Here is a 21,847-nt window from a genome sequence, read left to right on the forward strand (position 1 = left end):
GCAGAGGCACCGGGAGAGGATCCGCCGCTCGGTTCAGTGTAATCCCGTGTCTTCCCCGGCTCACTTAGTCAGTCGTCCGCCATGGCGACAGCAGGAAGCCTCCTCTCCGGTCCTAGCTGCATCTAAAACTTAAACCGGGCTTCTTTTCACAGTCTTTATCGCTGGACTTGGATTTAAAAACCTCCTTTCAGCTGGGAAATACATAACGCGTGGACAAGCCTGCATTTCCAGAGAAGGGGTAAGAATCGTGCAGCCCTCTCTCTTACCCTGTGTGCTCTTATGGGAAGTGATTCAACTTGTTTGAGGAGATTAGGGTTAAGTCCTGGGAGTATCTTTGCCGTGTTGTTTTGTGATCCTGTGGATTTCTAGGGAGGGAAATAACTACGACTCTGTGAAAAGCTTCATCTGCAGAGAGTATAACTGTCCTATTTGTCCTCCAGCACACATATACCTTTGCTGTATGGATCTGTGCAGACGCCGCAGTCGCTGATGTGTCGTTGCTGTAGTGCTTCATCCCTGTGTGAGTGTGTGTGTGTATTACATTTCAATAATCAAATGTAGCCAGGAAGTTTGCATTTTTGACCTGTCTCTTAGTTTCCACAGGCTGCCCATGTGAGTCCAGGTGGTGCATTAATGTCACATCTACAGTACTGGCTGAGAATGTCCTGAGGATTACAGCAGCCTGCTCTATTAACCTACATTACATGAATGGTGTGAACACCCTAGCAGACTGTGTGAGGTGGAAAAACCTCCCTGATTACTTAATATAACCATTTTCTGCATGTATTCTTGGCTATGATTCAGGTTGTTCAGATGAGGCTTAAATGGCAGCCAAGCACTGGTTCCAACAAGCATGCATCCTGTTGGTTGTCATTCTTTTCACTTAATGAACACATGTCGATGCCAGAAATACAGTGGGAACTTATAGTGATTCATGCAACCATGCCACACCCAGGTATCAGTGTCTGTGGCAGAGCACAGAGGAAATTGAGCTCTTTTTTTGTTTGGGAGCTTCCCTCAGGTAGACAGCCGGCTGTATCAGCCCGGCCTCTGGCCATTCAGCTGTCACTAAAAGATTCCAGCTGTGCAGAGCTGGACCGCACCAAGGGGCCCTTTGTGCCCCTGCACACAGAGGAGCCACTGTTACAGCCCCTGAGACCCTACAGGCCGGCAGTCACAGCTCCATGTTGCACACTTGTGGGGAATTTCAGACAAACAAGTTCAAAGGCAGGCTGAGAAACACTGAGGGGTCTGTAAATGCCCCCTTGGTTCTGTCACACTCTGGGAAAAAAAAGGTGCCAGCTGCACAACTGGAGACTGTTATCTGGGTTTGTTTGTACCTGAGTTTCATATTCAGAGATACACACACCTAGACTAGCTGATAAATGATCCCTGGTGCAGGGGAGGCTACGTGTTGGCTGAAATAATCACTGTCTTCTCTTTCACTGTCCTCTGTTTCACTGCTGCTTTGTTTGAAGAGTGTCTGGTTGCACAGCATGCATGCACAGGTCAAATAAGTCATGAATTTACAGACTCGGCATGACACACTTACCACTTAACAAGGCAAGGGCCACAGAGTGATGTCTGTATGAGGATCAAGTGTCATAAATGACTGGACTTGAATGAAACTGTGCTTGTGTTTCCATTCACGCCCCCAATGAGGGCTCTGGTCTGGTTTCCATCAGCCCAGGGGAGTGTTTGTGTGTGTTTAGCTGGAAAACTCTAACATTATGCACCGGCTGTCCTGTGGCATCAGTGTACACAGGTGCAGATGATAACAACAGGCTCTCTATAAAAAAATTGGTGAACATTTTATAGTTTTTTGTTTTTTTTAATCAACCCTGAATCTGCTCATTTAATACAAACCCTTATGAACCTCTTCTGATGGTCCAGCTTCTAAGCATTTATAGGTCACAAAGAACTGAAACCCAAATGTGACTGTTTCAATGACTTATTGCTCTTTTCCAACAAAAAGCAAGAGCATGGATTTAACAGATTTAGATAATTAACTAAAAACATCTGGATCGTTTTTAGAGTGCAAAAAATAAAAAGGAGATGTGAAGATAAGTGTTTCTCTCGTCTTGAAATCACTGATAATGGGGTGGTATTCTGGGGATTTGGACTATTTGTCAGACATTACAGATGATCTGAGGATGTCAGTTTGTGCTTGGGAATTGATGATGGACATCGTTTATAGCTCATTGGAATAACGTATAACTAGAGATGTGCCGATCAGCTTTTTTGGACCCTGATCCCAATCAGATTTTTTGATATTACGTATTTGCCGATACGAGTCCCGATCCGATTCTTGTGTTTGTCTGGATAATGGTTGCACAAGCAGTAAGAGAGTTGAGCTGCACACAGTTTTTTTCCTTAAACAAAAATAAGTTAAAAAAAAGTAAATAAGTAGTATGCACCGATCCTACTTTTTAGGAACTGATACCGATATCGATACCTGGGTTTTGGTATCTGCCGATACCGATACTAGCTGATCCGATCCTGGTATTGATTTAACAATCTCTATTCCTTAATGTGAGGATAGAATAATGTTTCGGCAACTTCAGGCTTTTCTGACTTGATGGTGAACTGTACCTGGGTTCCAAATGCTAAACCAGAGGCTGGAATCCCTTAATTTCAAGGATCCGGGACAACTAAATCCAATAACCTGTCCGTTTTTTCAAACTGAATCCATTAATAGAAGGTTTCTTGCTTCTTTGCAGTACGCCACAGGTGATGTAAACTTCTTCCTTTGGGCTCTCATTATATTTTTCGGTGCGACTGCCATCCGTCGAAACATTACCGCTGCACATGTTGCAAGTTTCCGGCAGAGTTGTTAGCAAAATAAGCATGTACCTAAACTGCAGAGTCTCTGTAGTATTCTTCCATCATGCTCCACCGGGCAAAAATGCACAGACTGGCTGGCGCTGATGACGTAGGAGACGCACATGGCTGTTGTAAACACAGAAAAGCATAGAACTGAGATGAATAGATCTGCCATATGGATCGGCCCTTTGTCACCGATATCCGATCTAGCTTTTTGAGTCCCATCTAGCCGATATCCGATGCCATGATCGGATCGGTTCATCCCTATAAATAAGTAAATATGTCTTATGTTTATTCCATTCAACTTAATCCAGCTCGCATTGTTGTAAATCTCATCTGTTTTACAAGCTCTGCTGCGGTATGACACCTGTGAAACTGGTGTTCATGCATTACAGTACGCTTAAATCTGAGGCTGCCCTGAACGCAACTCTTATGAGACAGTGCGTGATTTATAATGGCAGCATCTGACTGCAAGACGGAGAACGTAATAGTGACAGCGAGATTGAAACACGCCTGGTTGCATGCCACTAGCTACGGAGTGTCATGCCGGTATAAAGAACAGCAGCTGCTGTTTGCCACGAGAATGCAAATGTTTATGTGACAGACTGGCCTGTGTTTGGTTTATGTTTAACACCTTTTTGAACCATATGTCCTTGCATATAACAGATGTTTTTTCTTTGCTGTGTCTGGCGAGTTCTACATAAAATTTAAATCATGGCTTGAGTTCTGCATCAATGTCCCATTTGTTATTTTCTAATTATGGATACACGGTTAAGCGAACTCAGAACGCTCAATTACACTCGCGCGCGCAAATTGTGTTCAGTGACAGTGGATGCAAATGAGCGGATGAGATTATCGGCTGATATGCAGATCACAGATCAATTAAAAAAAAGCCCGGATCGCCTCCTATCTGATAGTTAAGATCGGGATCGGGACATCCCTACTAATAACCAACCAGTTTAAAAAAATTCTGAAAACATTGGAACAGAAATTGCAGCCTTACCTGTTGACCATATGGCATCAAACCTCATTGACAAAAATCATCATTGTGCAGTGTTTGACCAGACTTATTTTATGTACTACTCTTGTATATCACAGACCATACTCAGACAGACATGAGCATGTCCTCTGTCCTTGGCCTATATTTTCTCCATCCTATCATCTGGATTACACTATCCACTCCTTTAAAATGCCTTATTCAGCGTTCAGTTTAAACTTGGCAGCAGTCACTCACCTCTGCAGCGTCTGAACAACTGCCCACTGGCCTCAGATCTCTGATGAAGCATTTGGTGAGGTCTCAGGATGACATCAGACTGCTGGAATGTGCAATGAAGTGAGAATTAAGCAGGACAGCAGGGCCTGAGGGGATCTGGCTGAGGATACTCGGGGGTGGATAGAGACCTGCTCATGTATCAACACAGAGTACGGTATCATGAGTCCATGACTTTCGCCAAACGTAGTCCTACTTCCATTCCCATTCATCCCATACTATGATCTATTTTGTCAAGTTTTCTATAAAGTTAAGCTAACCTTTTCTCTTACATCTTGTTGTCTTTTTTACCAAGTTATCTGCATGGACACTTTTGTGATTTAAAAAAGTATTTCTGTAGCACTCAAAATGTATAAAGCTAGCTTATCCTCATCTTTCAACATACCACTGTATAAGTATGAAATCACTTAGCTAGGTATTGTTAAAGCAGAAGAATGAGAGTTTGACTCCAGATGACCACAGCTAAACCTCAAACACTCAAATCCACTGCTCATTCGCTTCACGTCTCCTTCACTGTCATTATGTATTTGCCTTCAACGCCCTTGAGACCAATTAAAACCTCAGGACTTTATGTCTGTTGTGTAGTGTTGTGCCCAAGTGCCTCTCTTTTACGACTTCCCTGAATCGTCGATTGCCATTGTATTGACTCTTTGATTTTACACTGTGGCCTCGTGATTCAGTCGTCAAATCAAATTAAGGCAGCTTGATTTGTGCTTTGAAATCAAGAACACGCCTGGATCTTTTTTTGTACCGTAATTGGTTCCCCCACAGGCAACAATTATCAGCCATTAGCGGCGAGTGCAAATACTGCATTTACAATTGCCCCGTTAATGTGACACGTAAGGTTGCGCTGCCTGTCCTCTGGGTCCTGATTTGTTGATTTCATTACACCTACTGAACCACTAGCACCCTGAAAGAAGAGGTTTCTTATATTCTATGTAACACTTGAACTACATTATTATTGTTTTTAATACCGTTTGTCTCTCTGACTTTCTTCGCTCTGCTTCCGTGCAGCCCGGGCATTGAGCATTGCAGTACATAATGGCAGAGCAAGACCCCGTGCCAATGGCCCAAGGAGCAGGGCAGCGTCTTGGAGCCCCAGAGACTCTTGGCATCAGTACACTGGACCCTGGACACAGACCCCCGGCCATGCCCCCCGGACGACATGTCACCATAAGGGTCCGTATGCTGGACGACACAGAGGAGGACTTTGACATCTCGGTGAGTTGTTTAACCGTGCCAATGCCCAGGCGAGTTTGCTGGGAATACTAATGCCGAATTGGGACTCTTCATTATTGCACAGTAGCCAAGAAGCATTTCTCCTTTTCATCATAGCAGCAGCAGTCTGGTAACAGGTTGGCATGGCAACTGCATGATGTTAAGATATTGAATGCTATTGGAGGGAGCTTTTAGTAATGTCAGGGTTCCTCCTGTTTATTTAGGTGGTTTATTTTATTCTCTGCCTCCTAATCTCCTCGAACGTCAAACCTGTTCGACTGGTGACACATTTACGACACATTCCTTATTCCTCTATGACACTGTTAAATCCTTACAGGACGTTCTCTTTAAATCATGGACACCATCATATTCCTCTCTCAGATTGGTGTGCTGATGACGTGCAAGAATCCTTATGCTTTCTTGGTTATGCTGTGAAAGCTGGCATGAGACAAAGGAGAGAACAATAGTTTTTTTGCGTGATTCAAAGGGAAGAGCTGCTTTTGAATTGCATTCATGATTTCAGGATTTAGAGGATTAGCTACCTCATTGCAGAGATCTATTTTTAGACATTCTAGACAAGGCAATTTGCACAGATTATGTACAAGTTGAGCTAAAATTAACTGCATAAAGAGGCACAGAGGAGATAATATGCAGAAAGCAGTCCAACTTTTGTGATTTAAGAAATCCTTGGCATTTTAAGGCTTACTCTTCAATATGTTGAAGAGGAAGGTTTGGAATATTTTACACTTTTCTTATCCTCAGCAAATCCCATAAGAGAAAAATCAACTGTGAACTTTCCCCCTTAATGAATAGTGCCTGCGTGTAATGTGATATAAAACATCCCTCTGTTCAATAGAGCTTAATTCTTGTCTGAAAACTAAGAAAAACGTATAATTACCTACAGCATTACACTGGTAGACATTACCTAGTGAAGCACTAGGCATGGTTTAACTGTTCAGTTGAAGAATGGTTCAAATCCACATGTTCAGGCTTAGACCTGATTTCAACCATTTATAGACTGGCTAAATTATGACTCTGATATTAACATGTGACAATCAGCTTGTCCCTGTCAGCTGAGAGCTCAGCTAATCACATCTACACATCCAATTGGCAAATTGCAAAATGGGCGTACTCTTTAAACTGCTACCCTGCCCTCTCTTACTGCAACCTCCGGCCCTGAGAATTGAAGCCAATGCTGAAGTGTTAAAAACTGCGGTTTCTCAAGTGTGGAAAGTGTGGAAGTACTGGAAACCACATACACACAAATTCAAAGAAGCCAATCTTTACAGCAGAAATAAACATGTTTACAGCCTGGTACAAAAACTGAATATAGTCTGGATAGCTCATTTCTCGATCGGCACACACTCTACGGGGGGTGAATTTTTTCATAACACTGCAATTTCGAAGATATTAAGATTAGGAGTTTTCCAATGAGAGGCACGGCTGACTTGATTGACAGGCAGGAAAGCTGTAGCTGCTGGCTAGGAGGCTCAAAGCCCGCCTCGTTACCTCACACTAACTCGACAGCAGTTAGGTTGATTTCAGCATTTCCAATATGGCGATGACTGAAAAAGCGCTTCAGAAAAAGATGGGTGACGTCACAGATGCTACTTCCATTACTTATACAGTCAATGTTTGCAACCCACCTCCACCCCGGCACCTCCTTTTATTCTCTGTCTGATTATACCAGTGTCATATTGTCACTGATGCCTCCTCTGTTCTGTACCCCTGGAGGTCTTTGCTGCTGCTCTACCTGCCTTGGCTTTTCATGTATGCACATAAAATAGAGGGGAGGTGTGCTCTCCCCATCTCAGACTTTGGCATTCCACGTAGGCAAGTGGAAGGGAAGGGAACTCCCAAAACAGAGCCATACTGCAAAATATAACTTATTGCATGCAAATAATTAATTCTTTTGACCAGAGTTGTCCTGACTGAACTAATAATTCTCAATTTTGATATATTGTTCATGTGAACGTTGAAAGGCAGACGGAGATCATCTTTTGACTACATTTTGTCATTTTACAGCAGTGGGTTGAATCGTGTCCACACATAGGTGCGATTTTAACTTTTATAAAACGTCATAAATACAGTGTTTTCTGGGTACGCTCTGTCATGATGAACATTGGCACTGTAGTTTAACAAATACACCACTTACCTCTGTTTGAGCAATGTTTGCTAAAAACTGCAACACCAAGTTTTTCAAGTAAAAAGTCACAGTTCTTTTTAAAATTTGATATGTGTTTTAATGACACGTTTGAAACTGTCTTCATAAGGAACAAGTGTGAGATGGGCTGAGTGCTATAGATACAGTAAGGTATGTAAGTCAGAAAATATTGGGAACAGGCTGATACATTATTCATTTTCAGTGTATTTCGGGGACTTTTAAACATAATGACAAATATTGGACAAACCCAGCATTAAACTTTAAGATTAGTCTTAGTCTGGTCCTAAATTTAATAGCAGAATCACAAGGCTCAGGATCTAACCATACAAAAAAAACATGCCTTGAAATAGAAGAACCAGCCACATTTTGAAACCACTGTTCCTCCTGCCTGAAAGAGAAGAACAAGATGGGTAGATACAGGAAATTGGAAAGCAGTGACTGAGAGAAACGGATTCAGCAGCAGCCACAAAGGACGCGTTTAATGTTTAAGAATGGGACTCGGCACTGAAACTGCTGAGCTTTACTGACAGTCAGTGAGTGTGCAGTGCATAGTGGATGTGTCCTTCTGGCTGTTTCCCAAGGCAGTGTGGGTAAATGTTGCTCTTACAGCGCGGCGGAGCTCCCTGTGCATGACTGCTAATCTTTCTAGTGGTATCATGTGTTCCGCTTAATACTTGAGGCTTACTCGATTCTCACAGTAAGGTCCAGTTTGAGTGCCCTCGTTTAACTCACATTACTTTTTGTGTACTTTGGGATAGATGAGGCATTAAAGCCCCATTAATTTTTGTTTTACACAATTGTTGGGAATGTTTGGCTTACTCAGAGGACAGCAAGCATATGTGCTGCATCTGCCTTTGGCTTTGTCTTCCCTGGCTGGATCAAGGAGTTTGCCTATACTAGCCTTTTAAAATTAAATGTCATCAGGCCTACATCTGATACGAGATAGCATGAGCAGAGAGGGAGTTTATTCCTCCTGCTTCAGGGCTCATAATATGTAAAACCGGCAGTAAATCTCTGTTCAACTGGGTGTCTCTAAGGAGATATGAACTTCAGAGTTTGTGAGCACATAGTAGATATTTTATGGGAGTTTTAGTATCGTCTGGGTGTTTTCATTCTGCTGTACCCTTTAAAAAAAAAATTCCAAACTATAACCCTGTATATGGGGCACCTGTTCCACTAACTGAGCTAAGCAGGCGCCTCTGTTGTTATGTTTTGTAGTAGTTTGATACACATACAGCTCATAAAAATAAAATACTGTCACTATTAAATCAAAGCACATGAAGTGTCCTTATAACTAACTCTTCCACTAAGCTGACCTTCCTTTGGGTGTAGCAGGGTCATAATATCTGCAGCTAGAGCTGGGCGATATTAAAAAAGATGTTATCAGGATACTTTTTTTCATATCAGACGATATCGACAGTTATCACGATGAAAATCGAATCATTATTTCGTTTAAATTTAAAGGCAGTGATTTTATCCTGAGTGAAAGTTGAAGAAACCAGACAGTTTGTTAGCTTGTATCTGTAATTAGTTCTCTGATAAGCTTCTTGAATCCCTCATTTTTGACGGTGCTAACAGGAAGCAGAGGGGTATACTACGAAGCAAGTTCAGCATATCCTAGATATCTTCTCCTGATCCGGCTTCACTTAACCTGACAAAGGAGATCACGCTAATCTGTCACATGAAGCTGGTTATCAACATGATGAGTCACTCTGGAGTTACCCTGAGCGCGTTCACAGACACGGACAGTCTGCCGTCAGCACATCAGAACATTTTTCAAACACTGCACTATTAGAAAAATATGAAGAAACTAAACACATAATCCAGATTAACATCAACACAGCTGAGTTTGAAACATGAAAGAAGAACTGAGAGATCAGACAGAAACACAGTTTGAATGCGCACATTACACTTCAATCTCTCATCACTTAGTGCAGATATATCTGACTATTATAACTCTGTTTATTCCCTGACAGTGATCTCTCTCTCTGATTTCATCTTGTGTCGTGTGTGACAGTTTTAGGTGTAATATTTTAGCTGCAGCCCAGACGGTATCAAACTGAGTGCTGTGGAGAAATAAAAATGAGAACATGATTCAAAGAGATAAGCATGTGCAGTTTTAATGCAGGCCAAAAATTTCACCTGACTCACCTGTTTTAGACTCTGTTTATCTATGATATCAGGAAAGAAAATCAATAACTGTGACCAGTATTTTATATTTAAAATCATACAGGTAGACAAAGTGCCCGTCTCTTCCCCTTCCCCTTGCGATCAGCTCACAGAGCTCCGTGATCGAGCGAGCTGATTGGCTAGTGGGTGAAGTTTTCTCCAAACTGATCTCTGATCCTGAGCATAACCTGCTCCGAAGCAGGTTAGGAGTTCAGCATGAGTAACCATGGTTATCTATCCTGGTAAAACGGGAACCACCTTCGTAGTACTGAAAATCCAGAGTTAACCCTGAAGTTACCTCGATAACCGCAAATCCGGCTTCATAGTATACCCCTCAGGTCTTTTGTGTAAGATAACATTTTTGTGAAGTTTTAGTTTGTTTTCTTCTGTCTAATGTTGGGTGGCAACTAGTGTTTAAGACACATTAGCACCCCAACCCTTTCCAGTGGTTGGGGTGAGTAATTACAGGTTTAGATATATCAAATTTTTATTGAACATTTGTTATGTTTATATTGAGAAAAATAATATCATAATAACTGTTGTTATTGAATTATCGCCCAGCTATCTGCAGCAAAGGGGATCTAGAAACAGTTTGGGTTACTGCAGCAGACAAGCTGAGCTGCTGTGGAGAGGGTAACAAAAAGCCCCTGCTAACAGAAAGCTTTATTCATGCTCAATTTACCACACATTATCTCCTCTATCTCAAGTCAGCTCTGCAGATAAAAATCTCAGTTGGCCTGATATTGTTTTTTTGCCTAGAGGTGTCCGTGGAATACATTTTCCTCCATTATTGACTTGCTCTCAGGGAAGAAGGATCAGTTATCTTTCCCAGAAAAAAGTATTTAAAGCTAAGTTTTAAAGTTTTCCACTGAGTTTTTTGTCACAAGTGTTCTTGAAGAATATCTTCTCTTTGTTACAGTGTGCCTGAAGCGTCTCAAGACAGTAAGGGTATGGTTGTGTCGTGTTTTAAGCAATATCACATGATATGGAATGCTGTTGTACTTAATATCAGCGCTGCTTTGATGTGGTTCTAAACAGGATAATAGCCATGCTGATATTCAGGACAACAGCCAAGCGGCAACCTCCTGTCTCAAACAATGAAGCCCATGCGGAAGTGCTATAAAATGCAATACATCGAAAATCCGCTTGAGGCTGGCTGCAGTAACACCGGAAACCTAAGAGCCATGAATGGGAAAAAGACGATCTTTGCAGCATTAATAAACATGTTTACAGCCTGGTTCAAAAAACGGCTTGGCCCTACAAAGCTAATCTCTCTAATGGCACACACTGTACGGGGGGTGATTTTTTTTTAACGTGACGGTTCAGAAGATATTAAGATTACGAGTTTTGCCCAAATAAGGACATGACTGACGTGACTCCCAGTTGGGAACACATAGCTATTGGCTAGGAGGCTCACACTACGTCACACTCAGCCTGGTTGAGTTCCGCATTTCCAATATGGCTGCTGCCGTCGATTTGCTTCAAAACAGCTCTCAGGAACAGATGGGTGACGTCATGGATACTACGTCCATATTTTATACAGTCTTTGACAACAGCACATCCTTGAGTGTGAAATTACTTTTATACAACAGTGAATATTAAGTAAACAGAAATAAGAAGCAACAGATTACTTTTGGTTATTTAATCATTCATTTGATTTTGCAAACTTGACAGAAATTGGATCGTTATCATGCAACTGGTACAGTAAGAGACTGCTGACTGGACGTTCCAGACTTCAGCTGATACGGACGTGCTGGACTCCAGCGGCAACAGCTACTACTATTACTACTACTCATCTCATCACTATCATCACTCTCTCTCTCTTTCTTATTCTCCTCTATCCCTCTTTCCAACCCCAACTTGGTCGAGGCAGATGGCTGTCTAACATTAGTCTGGTTCTGCTCGAGGTTTCTGCCTGTCAAAAGGAAGTTTTTCCTTGCTGCTGTAACTAACTAAATACTGCGAGGTGCAATGCTCATAGTGGATTAAGATGAGATAAGATTGAGTTCTGTCAGTAGGAGAGGACGGGATCTGGTCCTGTCTTGGCGTTGGGTCTCTATTCATAAGTTAACATAGAGTATGGTCTAGACCGGCTATGTTTGTGAAAGCGTCTGGAGATAGCGTTTGTTTTAATTGGCACTAATTGGATTGACAGAGGTTTGTAATATAACACTATCCGTCTTGACAAACTGTTTCTTTTTGTGTAATATATTTAACAATTTTCCAGACCACCTGAGGCAAAGTGATACACATAGTTAAAGGTCCCTCTTGCCATCTGAAATTGGTTAATTGTTAAATGAATATAAGTAACCTCATAAGACTCAAAGTGAGTCATTTAACTTTGGCAGTATTGCCTTTCATTCACACTGGTTACATCCCAGAATCCTCAGCTTTTTGAAATGGAGGATACGCAAGACGTAGTTACTAGTTTACCTCAACTTGGCTCAGATCCCGCTGATGTTAATCTCTCCCCTGCAGCGGTGAAGTGAGATAACTGCATGGTCTACAGAACACGTTCGTCAAGCAATTATCAAGTCTTTTACTTCACAACAGGAAGACTGCATTGTTTGGGGAAAGTGGCAGTTCATCTCAGTTGACCAAGACTTTTAACATTTGTCTCTTTAAGAAAGGGTAGAACATCCAACATCACCCCGTAACTGATACCAAAGGCTTCGATTCCTGCTCCTCTGGCTCTGAGGGGTAAGTTTCCACCTCAGCGGGCAGAATATCAGATGGTTGAGAGACAAAAAGGGGGCCATGGAGCTATCTCGTGGGTCACATACCATGCTGTGCCCTACTTAGCACTCTGACTCTAACACACTTCTGTTGATGCTTATGATGTTTGACTGGACAAACCTTGACTGTACAACATAAGATTGGCATTGTTTGAAAGGAAAATAATTGTCTACAACAACCTTCTTATGCTGACTTTTATGGAATAATTTTCAAACTAAAACAGGCAGCTTGTTCCAGTCAATTTTTCCTGTGCTGAATTCATTAGAGCAAGAAATCCAGACTGTAGCCTTCAGCCTGCTTGCAGTCCTCAGGCTTACACTCTATCTCTGTCTGTGCTGATATTTTGACGCTTATATTTGCTGATGGCTGGTAGATGCTCTGCAGAAGTTGCCTGTGCCGAGTGTGATTGCAGCATGGATTTAGGGGTTAGGAGATGGGGGGATGGGGTGATAAAGGCAGAGCAGAGTGAGGGGAGTTGTGCTCATTCCTGTGAATGAAGGAAACAGTCAGGCTCCATTAGCCAAACCTTACTTCTAGAATACTAACGAATACGACCTAACATAAAATGTTCCACTCACACTTCAACATCAGCACTCAACATTAGACATTCACACACGACTCTATCTCTCTCTCTCTCTCTCTCTCTCTCTCTCTCTCTGTCATGTTGCACTTCTACTTATGTTCTTTTCTGACTGTAATGAGCCACTGAGGACTGCTATCTGTCCTCTCCAGCCATTGCTCTGTCCATTTCAGTCACGGTATGGTCCCTTTTTAAAAGGCTACAGTGCAGCGAATAAAAAGCTTCAATTCATTAATTAGATACCCCTTCATCTCTTGGCATTTTCATTTGCTCTCCATGCTAGATTTTTCACCCAGTAGAGTCTCATTAGACCGCAACACATTGCTTTTGCTCTTCTAATAACCAATTTTGTCCACAGCAAATTATTACACAAGCAGAATTAAAACATGTTTTAAGTCACGCTGGGCTGATACACCACTTGGGTCCAAACTAAAAATACCCCAACAACTGTCAGATGGATTAACATGAGGATTTTTGTCACAGAGAATATATATTCATTTCCTTAGTGGTTCCCTAATTTCTCCTGAAGCGCCACCAACCGGTCGAAGACTGTTATTATCTAAAATATCTAACTACAGTAAATATCCATATATCTCGCTGATAGAGATTTTCAGATACCTTTATTTATCCTAGACTTGAGCACCAGCCAATATAATGCGGTACAGAACACTATACAGGGACTAACTGTTAAAACAAGTTCAGTAGCTAGAAACAAACTAAACTAGCATTAGCCTCCTTGTGCGTCCTGACATTAATGTTTGAAGGAGAGTCGAAGACAGCTAGTTTTTTTTAATGGACTTCTTCATGTTATCTGTTTTAATTTTCAGAGCACCACATTCAGATAGACATCAACCATTTTACATCATTTTAAATCAACATGACATACAGTTTTCAACCATTTCACACAGTCTGCCAGTGTCCATATCTTTCCCTCTTTTCATCGTCCATCTCCAATGCAGTTCCCTCCCTTTTTCTCCCCTCCTCAGGGCCTCCCAAAAACAACAAAAAAATACATTTCTCTGATAGACAAATAACAAAAATCAAAGCAAAATATATAAGTCATGTGTTGATAAACAGAAATAAATAATGCGAAAAATAAGTTACATGTACGTTTAGGGGCGCCCGTGTGCGTAGGCACTCTAGCCTGTACCCCCTCACATAGTCCCCCCCACACATTTGCACATAAAAGTTCCCATGCCTATATCCATTTCCGTGCATGCCTACTTAGTTATCTGAGGGGCCTTAGTAGGGTCATTTTTAATTTATTTTTTAAACATTGAGAACGCTTAAAACAGTATGTATCAAACCAAAACAAAAAGAAGAGAGACGGTACCTCTCCAGGGGGGATGATTTAAGTTATACAGCGATAAACTTTGGTTTTATTAATGCTGTTTTATATTACCGTATGGTTGACAACCTTTACCCTCATTTAAATAGTGGGAAATCCGGTCTTCCCCTTTTATTATCCCTGAGTGGGTTGGCTGTTCTTCTGGAAGGGTACCCATTTTGACCCTCTCTTATTAAATCTGTCTATTTGTAAATGAATTGAGCTCATGTTAACTGTTTAAATATTTTCTTTAAAAAATATAGCCTGAGGATGTGTGATTGAAAAACACTGATCGCTGCTATATGCTAGCTTTGGCTCTGCTAGCATTGAACAGTTGTTGTTGATTACTACATAATAACTTTTCTGATTCTGTTCTTCTTTTTAGAAGTTTCTTGTGACACAATACAATAAAGATTATATTAAGGCAACATTTTTGGAACATTTGTAGGCTAATAAATTATGGAATTGGATTTGGATGTTGATTAGCATACAAGCCAATCCCCCTAGCTGCTGTTTCAGCCATTTTAAAAGCACTTCCAAAACAAGTATGGGGATTTAAACAACGCTCACATTTGTATTTAACTATGAAATAGTTAACAGAATGAGTAGGATACTTCCTTAACTCCGGTATGCACATCAGCATTGTTATTGTCAAATGACTAAGCTAATGTTAGCTTTAGTAAGGTGCACTTTATAACCTCACAGAATGGCTAACAAGGCTTTTTTTTAATCTTGTTTCAAGTCATCATCAAAGTTGCAATCAGCAACAGAAAATGAAATGAAATGATCTTATTTGTGTGTAATGAACAAAGGAGACTTTGTAGGTTGGGAGTATCAGCGCCTGTAGTGGGAGTGATGATTCTTTTATCACCAGCTTTTGATCACTGAGTTCAGATTACAAATCACAAGATAAAGATGAACATGGTTTTGGCTTCCCTCCTAGCTGTATCTGCGCTCAGTTGATATCCCCTTCAGATTATCCATCATTATAACATATAACACTCTGATCTGTCTACAGATACTAGAAGCACTGTAGCCTGCGGTGCACTGCTCTGTAGGAGCTTCTTAAATGTCTGAGGCTGACCTCCACAGAGTCACGATCATATTAGCTACAGAGTTCATGTGACAGAGTGTAATTCATCTTTTACTGAGAAGCTGACCATGCTGTCCGTGATCTCAATGCATCATTCTCCTGGCTGGACCCATGGTTTATCGCTACCATTTCCAACATTTGTCACAGCAGGGCAGAAACAGAGGTGAGCACTGAGTGAGATATGAGATTAAATCTCCCGTGCTTGTGAGCAGCAATTTCCAACCTATTTTTGGCCACAGAAAAACCAACTGATGCTCTTGTCCCTCTTTCCATAACTAAAGCATGAGAAACGAGGGCAGCAGGGACCACCCAGGCTAAAGGGGGCCATGTCACAAGTGGAAAGACTTTCATACCAGTCCAAAAGGCTTACCATCACCACCAATCACCACTCTGTCCTCCAAATGCTGTCACCCATTCATTATGATGGAGAGCAATTAGAAACAGCTACAGTGTGCCCTGTTCAGCTGAAAGGCAATGAGGTCCAGAAATAATGAGTAGAAACATGATGAAGGACTTCTTTCAGCTCTGTTCTCTGCAGCTTTGGTTAAAGCTGTTTTAATGACTCACTGACCAGCAGTGTGGAGGAGGAGGATGTTTTTACTCCAGAGACACCTGGGGATCAACGGCCAGATGCACATAGACAGTTTGTTATCAGAGTTGCATAGAAAGCTTTAATGTCTAATACCAATTTCTTACATTAATGTATTAGTGTGAAATAATGGTTACAGAAATGTGAAAGTATGTAATAAACGAATGCTATATGTATGATCATGGTACTAATTGCATTTGACATACTTAGCTGTACAATGACACAATTACATAAATCTGTGTGTCAGGAAGAGTATACGCTACAGATGTTTTCACTCACAGCAGTCAATGTTTATTACATCAAAATTTTGAAGTTCAATTTTGAATAAACCACAGAAAACTGGAGCTACCTAAATTGAAATGATTAGCTCATTAAACAATTAGTTAATGAATCAATTATCATTTTGTAATTATGTCACTGCAGCTCCTAAATTGTGAGATTTGGTTCCTTTTCGGTTCTAAACTGATCATTTTGATGGCATCGTCTGGGGTGTAAGAAATTGAGCTTGGCATTTATTTCCTTGTTATATTTTTGGGCTTTTATGCCTTTATTCTGAGAGGATAGGACAGTGGATGGACCATGAAGTCAGTAGAAAGAGTGTGGATAGTAACATACAGGAAGGGGCGCAGGTTGGAATTGAAGACTAAAGCCTCTGAGTGCCCCCCTCCCCCCCCCCCATGGAACTGGGGTGGCCACGGGATGGCATGAAATATGAGTGCACACATGAATTAATCTCATTATAACCCCTTTCAGTCTCCACCAATCCTATATATTTCAACTACTAATGTGAAAGTCTCAGGCAGATGTTGTAATCCAGAGTGGCAACATTATGTCTTCTAAGAGTAATTCTTAAGGACTCAAAAAGAAGTCTGCCAGAAGTCACAATTTAAAAGACTTACAGAACTGCACTGAAAGAAATTATTTGTTTGGTGAACGCAATAAAATTATGGAAAGAATTTCCAACTAATTAAAATCCTTTCATTAAGCGAGACACAATTTTGTTGAACCAACTAATTGTAAATATGTTGAGTGAACATAAAGTATTTACGTTAGCATTACTTATTTGCAATGTTTGGGTCCAACTTAATTTTGAATGGTACAATAACACGTATAAATCATGCTGCCTGAACAAAACTACAGTTAGTTCAATCCATCCATTATCTTGACCGCTTATCCCCGTTCTGGGTTGCAGGGAGCTGACTTCGGGCGGAAGGCAGACAACTATTCACGTGCACACACACCTACGGGCAATTTAGAGAGACCAATTAACCTGGTGAGCAACTCGGAGAGAACCCATGCATGCACAAGGAGAACATGCAAACTCCACACAGAAAGGCACCTGATGCGAACCCGGAACCTCCTGACTTTAAGGCAACAGTGCTACCCACTGCACCACTGTGCAGCTGATGTTCAATCATCAGAAATGATTTGAACTGTGAGACAAACCTTTTTATCATGTGAAATAAACCCTAAAATAGTAATTACATTTAGCAGTTTAAACGTGCCAACTTAGTTTACCCCCAGTTGTGTCAAGTTTGGAAAAAGACCACAAAACAGACTGGGTTTGGAATAGAACTCTATTCCCCAGAGAAGGTAAACAATGACAAACAAACATATGGATCTTGACTTTGTAGCCTTTAAAATAAGTTCTTACTGATCAAGACATTTCTCCATCATAGATGTTGCACATTACTGCCACTTCTGCTCCGGAGAGGTATTGCAGATGGGATTCCTACCTAAACCCTTTAGGTTGTGTGACATAGAGCAATCTTGTAGTTTTAAGGATTTTGCATGTCATGTTAACACTAAATGAATTGAGTGTGCAAGCAAACCCCAAATGTAGTCTAGCTGTCAAGAATAATTTCTTGACAATGTTAATGTTACCAATAAGTGTATTTTTGCTTGCAATGTTGATGGCCCAATTCTTCTCCCACACAGTTGTCTTGAAATGAGTTTGCATTGCAAGTATTTCTACCATTTTCAATACCAGTAAAGGAAGGAAATGCAAAGAAAGCTAACAGCCTGTTTAAACACAGTCCAAATAGTTGGTTTTAACACAGCACGATTCTTATGAGGCAAATAGCTAATCATGGTTGAGAATTTTAGGGTTGCACCTGGGATGGCCACTGGCCAGTCCACCCTTGAGGACACGCCTTTGCCTCTCAGTGCACTTATATGCATTGCGAGGGGATAGCACTCCCAGTAAGTAGGCCTTTTCTTGCCATAATAGGGTCTTTTATTTGATTTGGCTGCTGTAAGTAATAATACTTGCAGTCTAGCAACCAATAAGGCAATGCACATAATGCCTGCATGTATATGAGCAAAACCTAATCTCAGAAATGTCCTCTTATACAACATTTCCAATGCACAGTGAGACAGGTCAGGGTAATTGAAATTCAAGCCACATATTATTTGTGTACATTACGTACCATCAGAGGTTCTCAGGATCTCATATTTCATGTTGTGTATTTGCAAATACGGCATGTCTACTGTAAAGAGAGGCAGAGCTAAGAGGGAGGAAGAGCGTCTAGTCCTTGAAGCAGTGTGTTAATCCTGTTAAACTCGGAGCGGTGGTGGGGACACGCTCTGCTTCCCCAGCCTCGCTGCGCTTCAGGGGGAGAACTGACGGAGGAGGGATGAACAATTTCGGCGTAGAGGATGATTTTGCACCATATTTCTTGATGAGCTGTCATTGGCTGAATACCAATGGGATTTAATTGATGTTGGAGCATTTTGGAAAAATGAGGCAGCAGCCTAAAGCAACGAATCAACTCTCTCCTACCTTTTTACACCATGTCAATGAGTTTTCTAAACTCATTACTGTCACAACCAGTTCTCTAATATGAGTCATGCACTAGTTACAGCGAGATCTAGCTCGATTAACTGAGCTGTGACTGCTGCATTCCTTTAATTCAACTGTCATTTTTTAGTTCATGCTTGTTTAACTGTGTGGAGAAAGAATTTCAAGAGGTACTTCAGAAGTGAAAAGATGCAAAGAAATACTGACCACGGCAGTCTTCCCCCTCATCCTTTCTTAGACTAAATTGCTTCACAGAGAATTGTGAATGAAAGAATTGTCAGAGATGTGTACCGATAAACAACCCCTCTCTGATTATATATTTCATGTCAACAGGGGAAAGGTGTTTACAGCCTGACTGGGGAGTCAGTCAGAGATGAGCCTCGACACTAGAGGAAGGCTGGGAATTATGAGCATCCAGACGTCTGATGTTTGTCACTGCTGTCCTGTTTTGCTAACATGTTACATTTGTTCTTTTGGGGAGGCTTAAAATAGATACATTGAATGTTTTTGTTGTTAAGATTCTGCATGGCAGTCCCATAGTATTGCCTCAGCCTGCTCTAATTTATTGTTATTCTTTCTTCTCTCTTATTCTCTGTGGCCTCCTGTCATGGAAAGGAGTTATTTTTGCTAACCACAGAACTCCCCTCTGCTTCCAGGACCTGTTAGCTGCAGGATATTGTGCCGTGCAATCTTGGAACCCTCGGGTGTTGTTGACAACGATATATGCCTCTTGGAAAGGTGGCCAACTTTTTGGGCATTCCAGTGTAGCCAGCGGTTAGCGACAATTGACTTTCAATCAAGGTTCCCTTACTGTGCGCTGCATCGTTTACAGTCCGATTTGCAGCTTGGGAAGCAAGCAAACTGAAAATGACCCATGCAAAATAAACACCATCATTACCTAGCCCCCTTAGTGGCACCTGTCTTTTTATAGTGAGTCTCAGTTTCACTGTAAATAAGTTGCTCATAAGCTTCACTTTGGCCTACATGAGCAGTATGAGCATTACAAAAACAGATTTTCTTGTGATCCAGCCTCTTGTTTGGTCTATACCAGGGGTTCCCAAACTTTCCAGCCCGCGACCCCCCAAAATATAGGTGCCAAAGTCTTGTGACCCCCACTGTCCATCAAAGTGATTTAATGTGGCTTCATTTAACTGGTCTGCAGAAAATGACCCTACCTATATGAGCATATGGCTGTGTTTCCTGTGCTGTTACAAATTAACCTACTGCTACTGATGCTTTTGATAATTAACTGTTCACTAGCCCTAAACTTAGGAGTCATCTGGCAGAAGAAAGACAGAAAACTCATTACATTTTCTATTTTTCAAGGTTTTATTTCAAGTTTGGCTACTATTTTATCCACATTTTTTACAATAAATGAGTAAAATTTGCTATTTTTTAGATAACTTTTGTCATTCAACATTTTTTTTATTGCATTTTTTTCAGTATTTATTTGTTCATCACAAGTTAACAAATTATATAATAAGTAACACAAAACGAACAAAGTGAAGAAAAAATAAATAAATACAAAAAATACAACATAACAAGCATAACAATGATAATGAAGGAATAATCCTAATTACCAGTACAACCGAAAAGGAAGATAAACATAAGAAACATAAGAAAAAAAGCTAAATAAACAAAAAATAAATAATAAAAAAATAATTCTGGAAGACATCTCACGACCCCCTATTTGTGTCTTGCGGCCCCCCAGGGGGGCCCGACCAAGAGGCAACCTCCGGTCTCAAACGATGAAGCCGCAGAAACACCGGAAACCACATAGCCATGAATGGGAAAAAGACGATCTTTGCAGCATTAATAAACATGTTTACAGCCTGATTCAAAAAATGTCTTGGCTCTACGTAGCTCATTTCTCTATCGGCACACACTGTACGGGGGGGGAATTTTTTTCTAACGCAACGGTTCAGAAGATATTAAGATCACGAGTTTTTGCCCAAATAAGGACATGACTGACTTGACTCCCAGTCGGGAACACACAGCTGTTGGCTAGGAGGCTCAAACCCCGCCTCTTTACGTCACACTCTGCTTGGTTGAGTTCTGGATTTCCAATATGGCTGCCGCTGCTGATGGCTTCAAAAGCCAGGAACAGATGGGTGACGTCACGGATACTACGTCCATATTTATACAGTATTTGGTCCCGACCCACACTTTGGGAACCCCTGGTCTATACTACTTTTGGACTACTAATATACTCCAAACAGGAACCACAACACTGCTCTTACTATACCTTAGGCCTCCAGTACAGATTAAAGATGCTTATGTAGAATGTGTGAAACGAGATTACCCTCTGAGGTGCTAGTTTGAATCTTTGGATGATCTTTATCTGCATAAAGATATATGGCTTTGTAATAAATTTCAACCTGGATTATTTCATGTGGAAGGGCCACACGGAATCATGCTAGTCTATGTGTGGGTTGCCATGGCTACATGTTGAGGTGGATGAAGAGCGTCTGAGCTGGTCGTCGTGCTGCAGAGTTCTGTCTTCCACTGATACTCTGCTGAGGAGGAGAGGAGGGAAGAAAAGAGGTGTGGGGGGGGTTCCATGCAGAGCATTAATGTGAGTGTAGTGCTAGCATGGGGATACGCTGCTGCACATCAATTATGACTAACATATTTAGGAGGCAGTGCCAGCCACGCAGACTGCTGTGGGTTCATGTGCAACTTTCTTTTGTATTCTAATCCCTTGACTTTAAATATGACTGACAATACGTTTTTGAGGGATTATTAGCTCGTCTTGGTTTCACTGCTGATTGACCCAGTTTTCCCTCAAAGATGGTATTGTGTTTGGGGTGGTGAGGATTTGGGGGGAGGGGGTCATATGCTTCATGTAAGCATAAAATATAACTGGAAGATTTGAACACTGCTGTGACCTCACACAGGCAGTCATACAAAGATGAAACCTTTTTTAAAGTTTTTCCACTGGTGGATGAGACACAGTGAAGCTGGAAAATATTAAAATGTGTTCAGTAATGTGACCATGTGCCATGTTTTGCATCATTCTTGCACTGCCTGTCTGTCTTCTGCCAGAAAACGCTCTCATACTTTCCTCGTATGAACTCT

General features: G+C 41.2%; 1 protein-coding gene across 2 annotated transcripts in view; it reads left to right on the plus strand.

Moving 5' to 3' along the window:
- Positions 1-21,847, plus strand: part of LOC117820461 (FERM, ARHGEF and pleckstrin domain-containing protein 1-like) — a 70,309-nt gene continuing 48,462 nt past the window's right edge. Inside the window, exons 1-3 of one of the 2 annotated variants that reach the window (XM_034694236.1) lie at positions 1-238; positions 441-520; positions 5,108-5,314. In XM_034694236.1, the coding sequence (XP_034550127.1) occupies positions 5,135-5,314 (180 nt within the window). In that variant the 5' untranslated portion in view covers positions 1-238; positions 441-520; positions 5,108-5,134. The remainder of the gene's footprint in view (positions 239-440; positions 521-5,107; positions 5,315-21,847) is intronic. The other variant, XM_034694235.1, reaches the window with a different exon arrangement.

This window comes from Notolabrus celidotus, chromosome 10, assembly GCF_009762535.1.
Source record: "Notolabrus celidotus isolate fNotCel1 chromosome 10, fNotCel1.pri, whole genome shotgun sequence".
Taxonomy (NCBI): domain Eukaryota; kingdom Metazoa; phylum Chordata; class Actinopteri; order Labriformes; family Labridae; genus Notolabrus; species Notolabrus celidotus.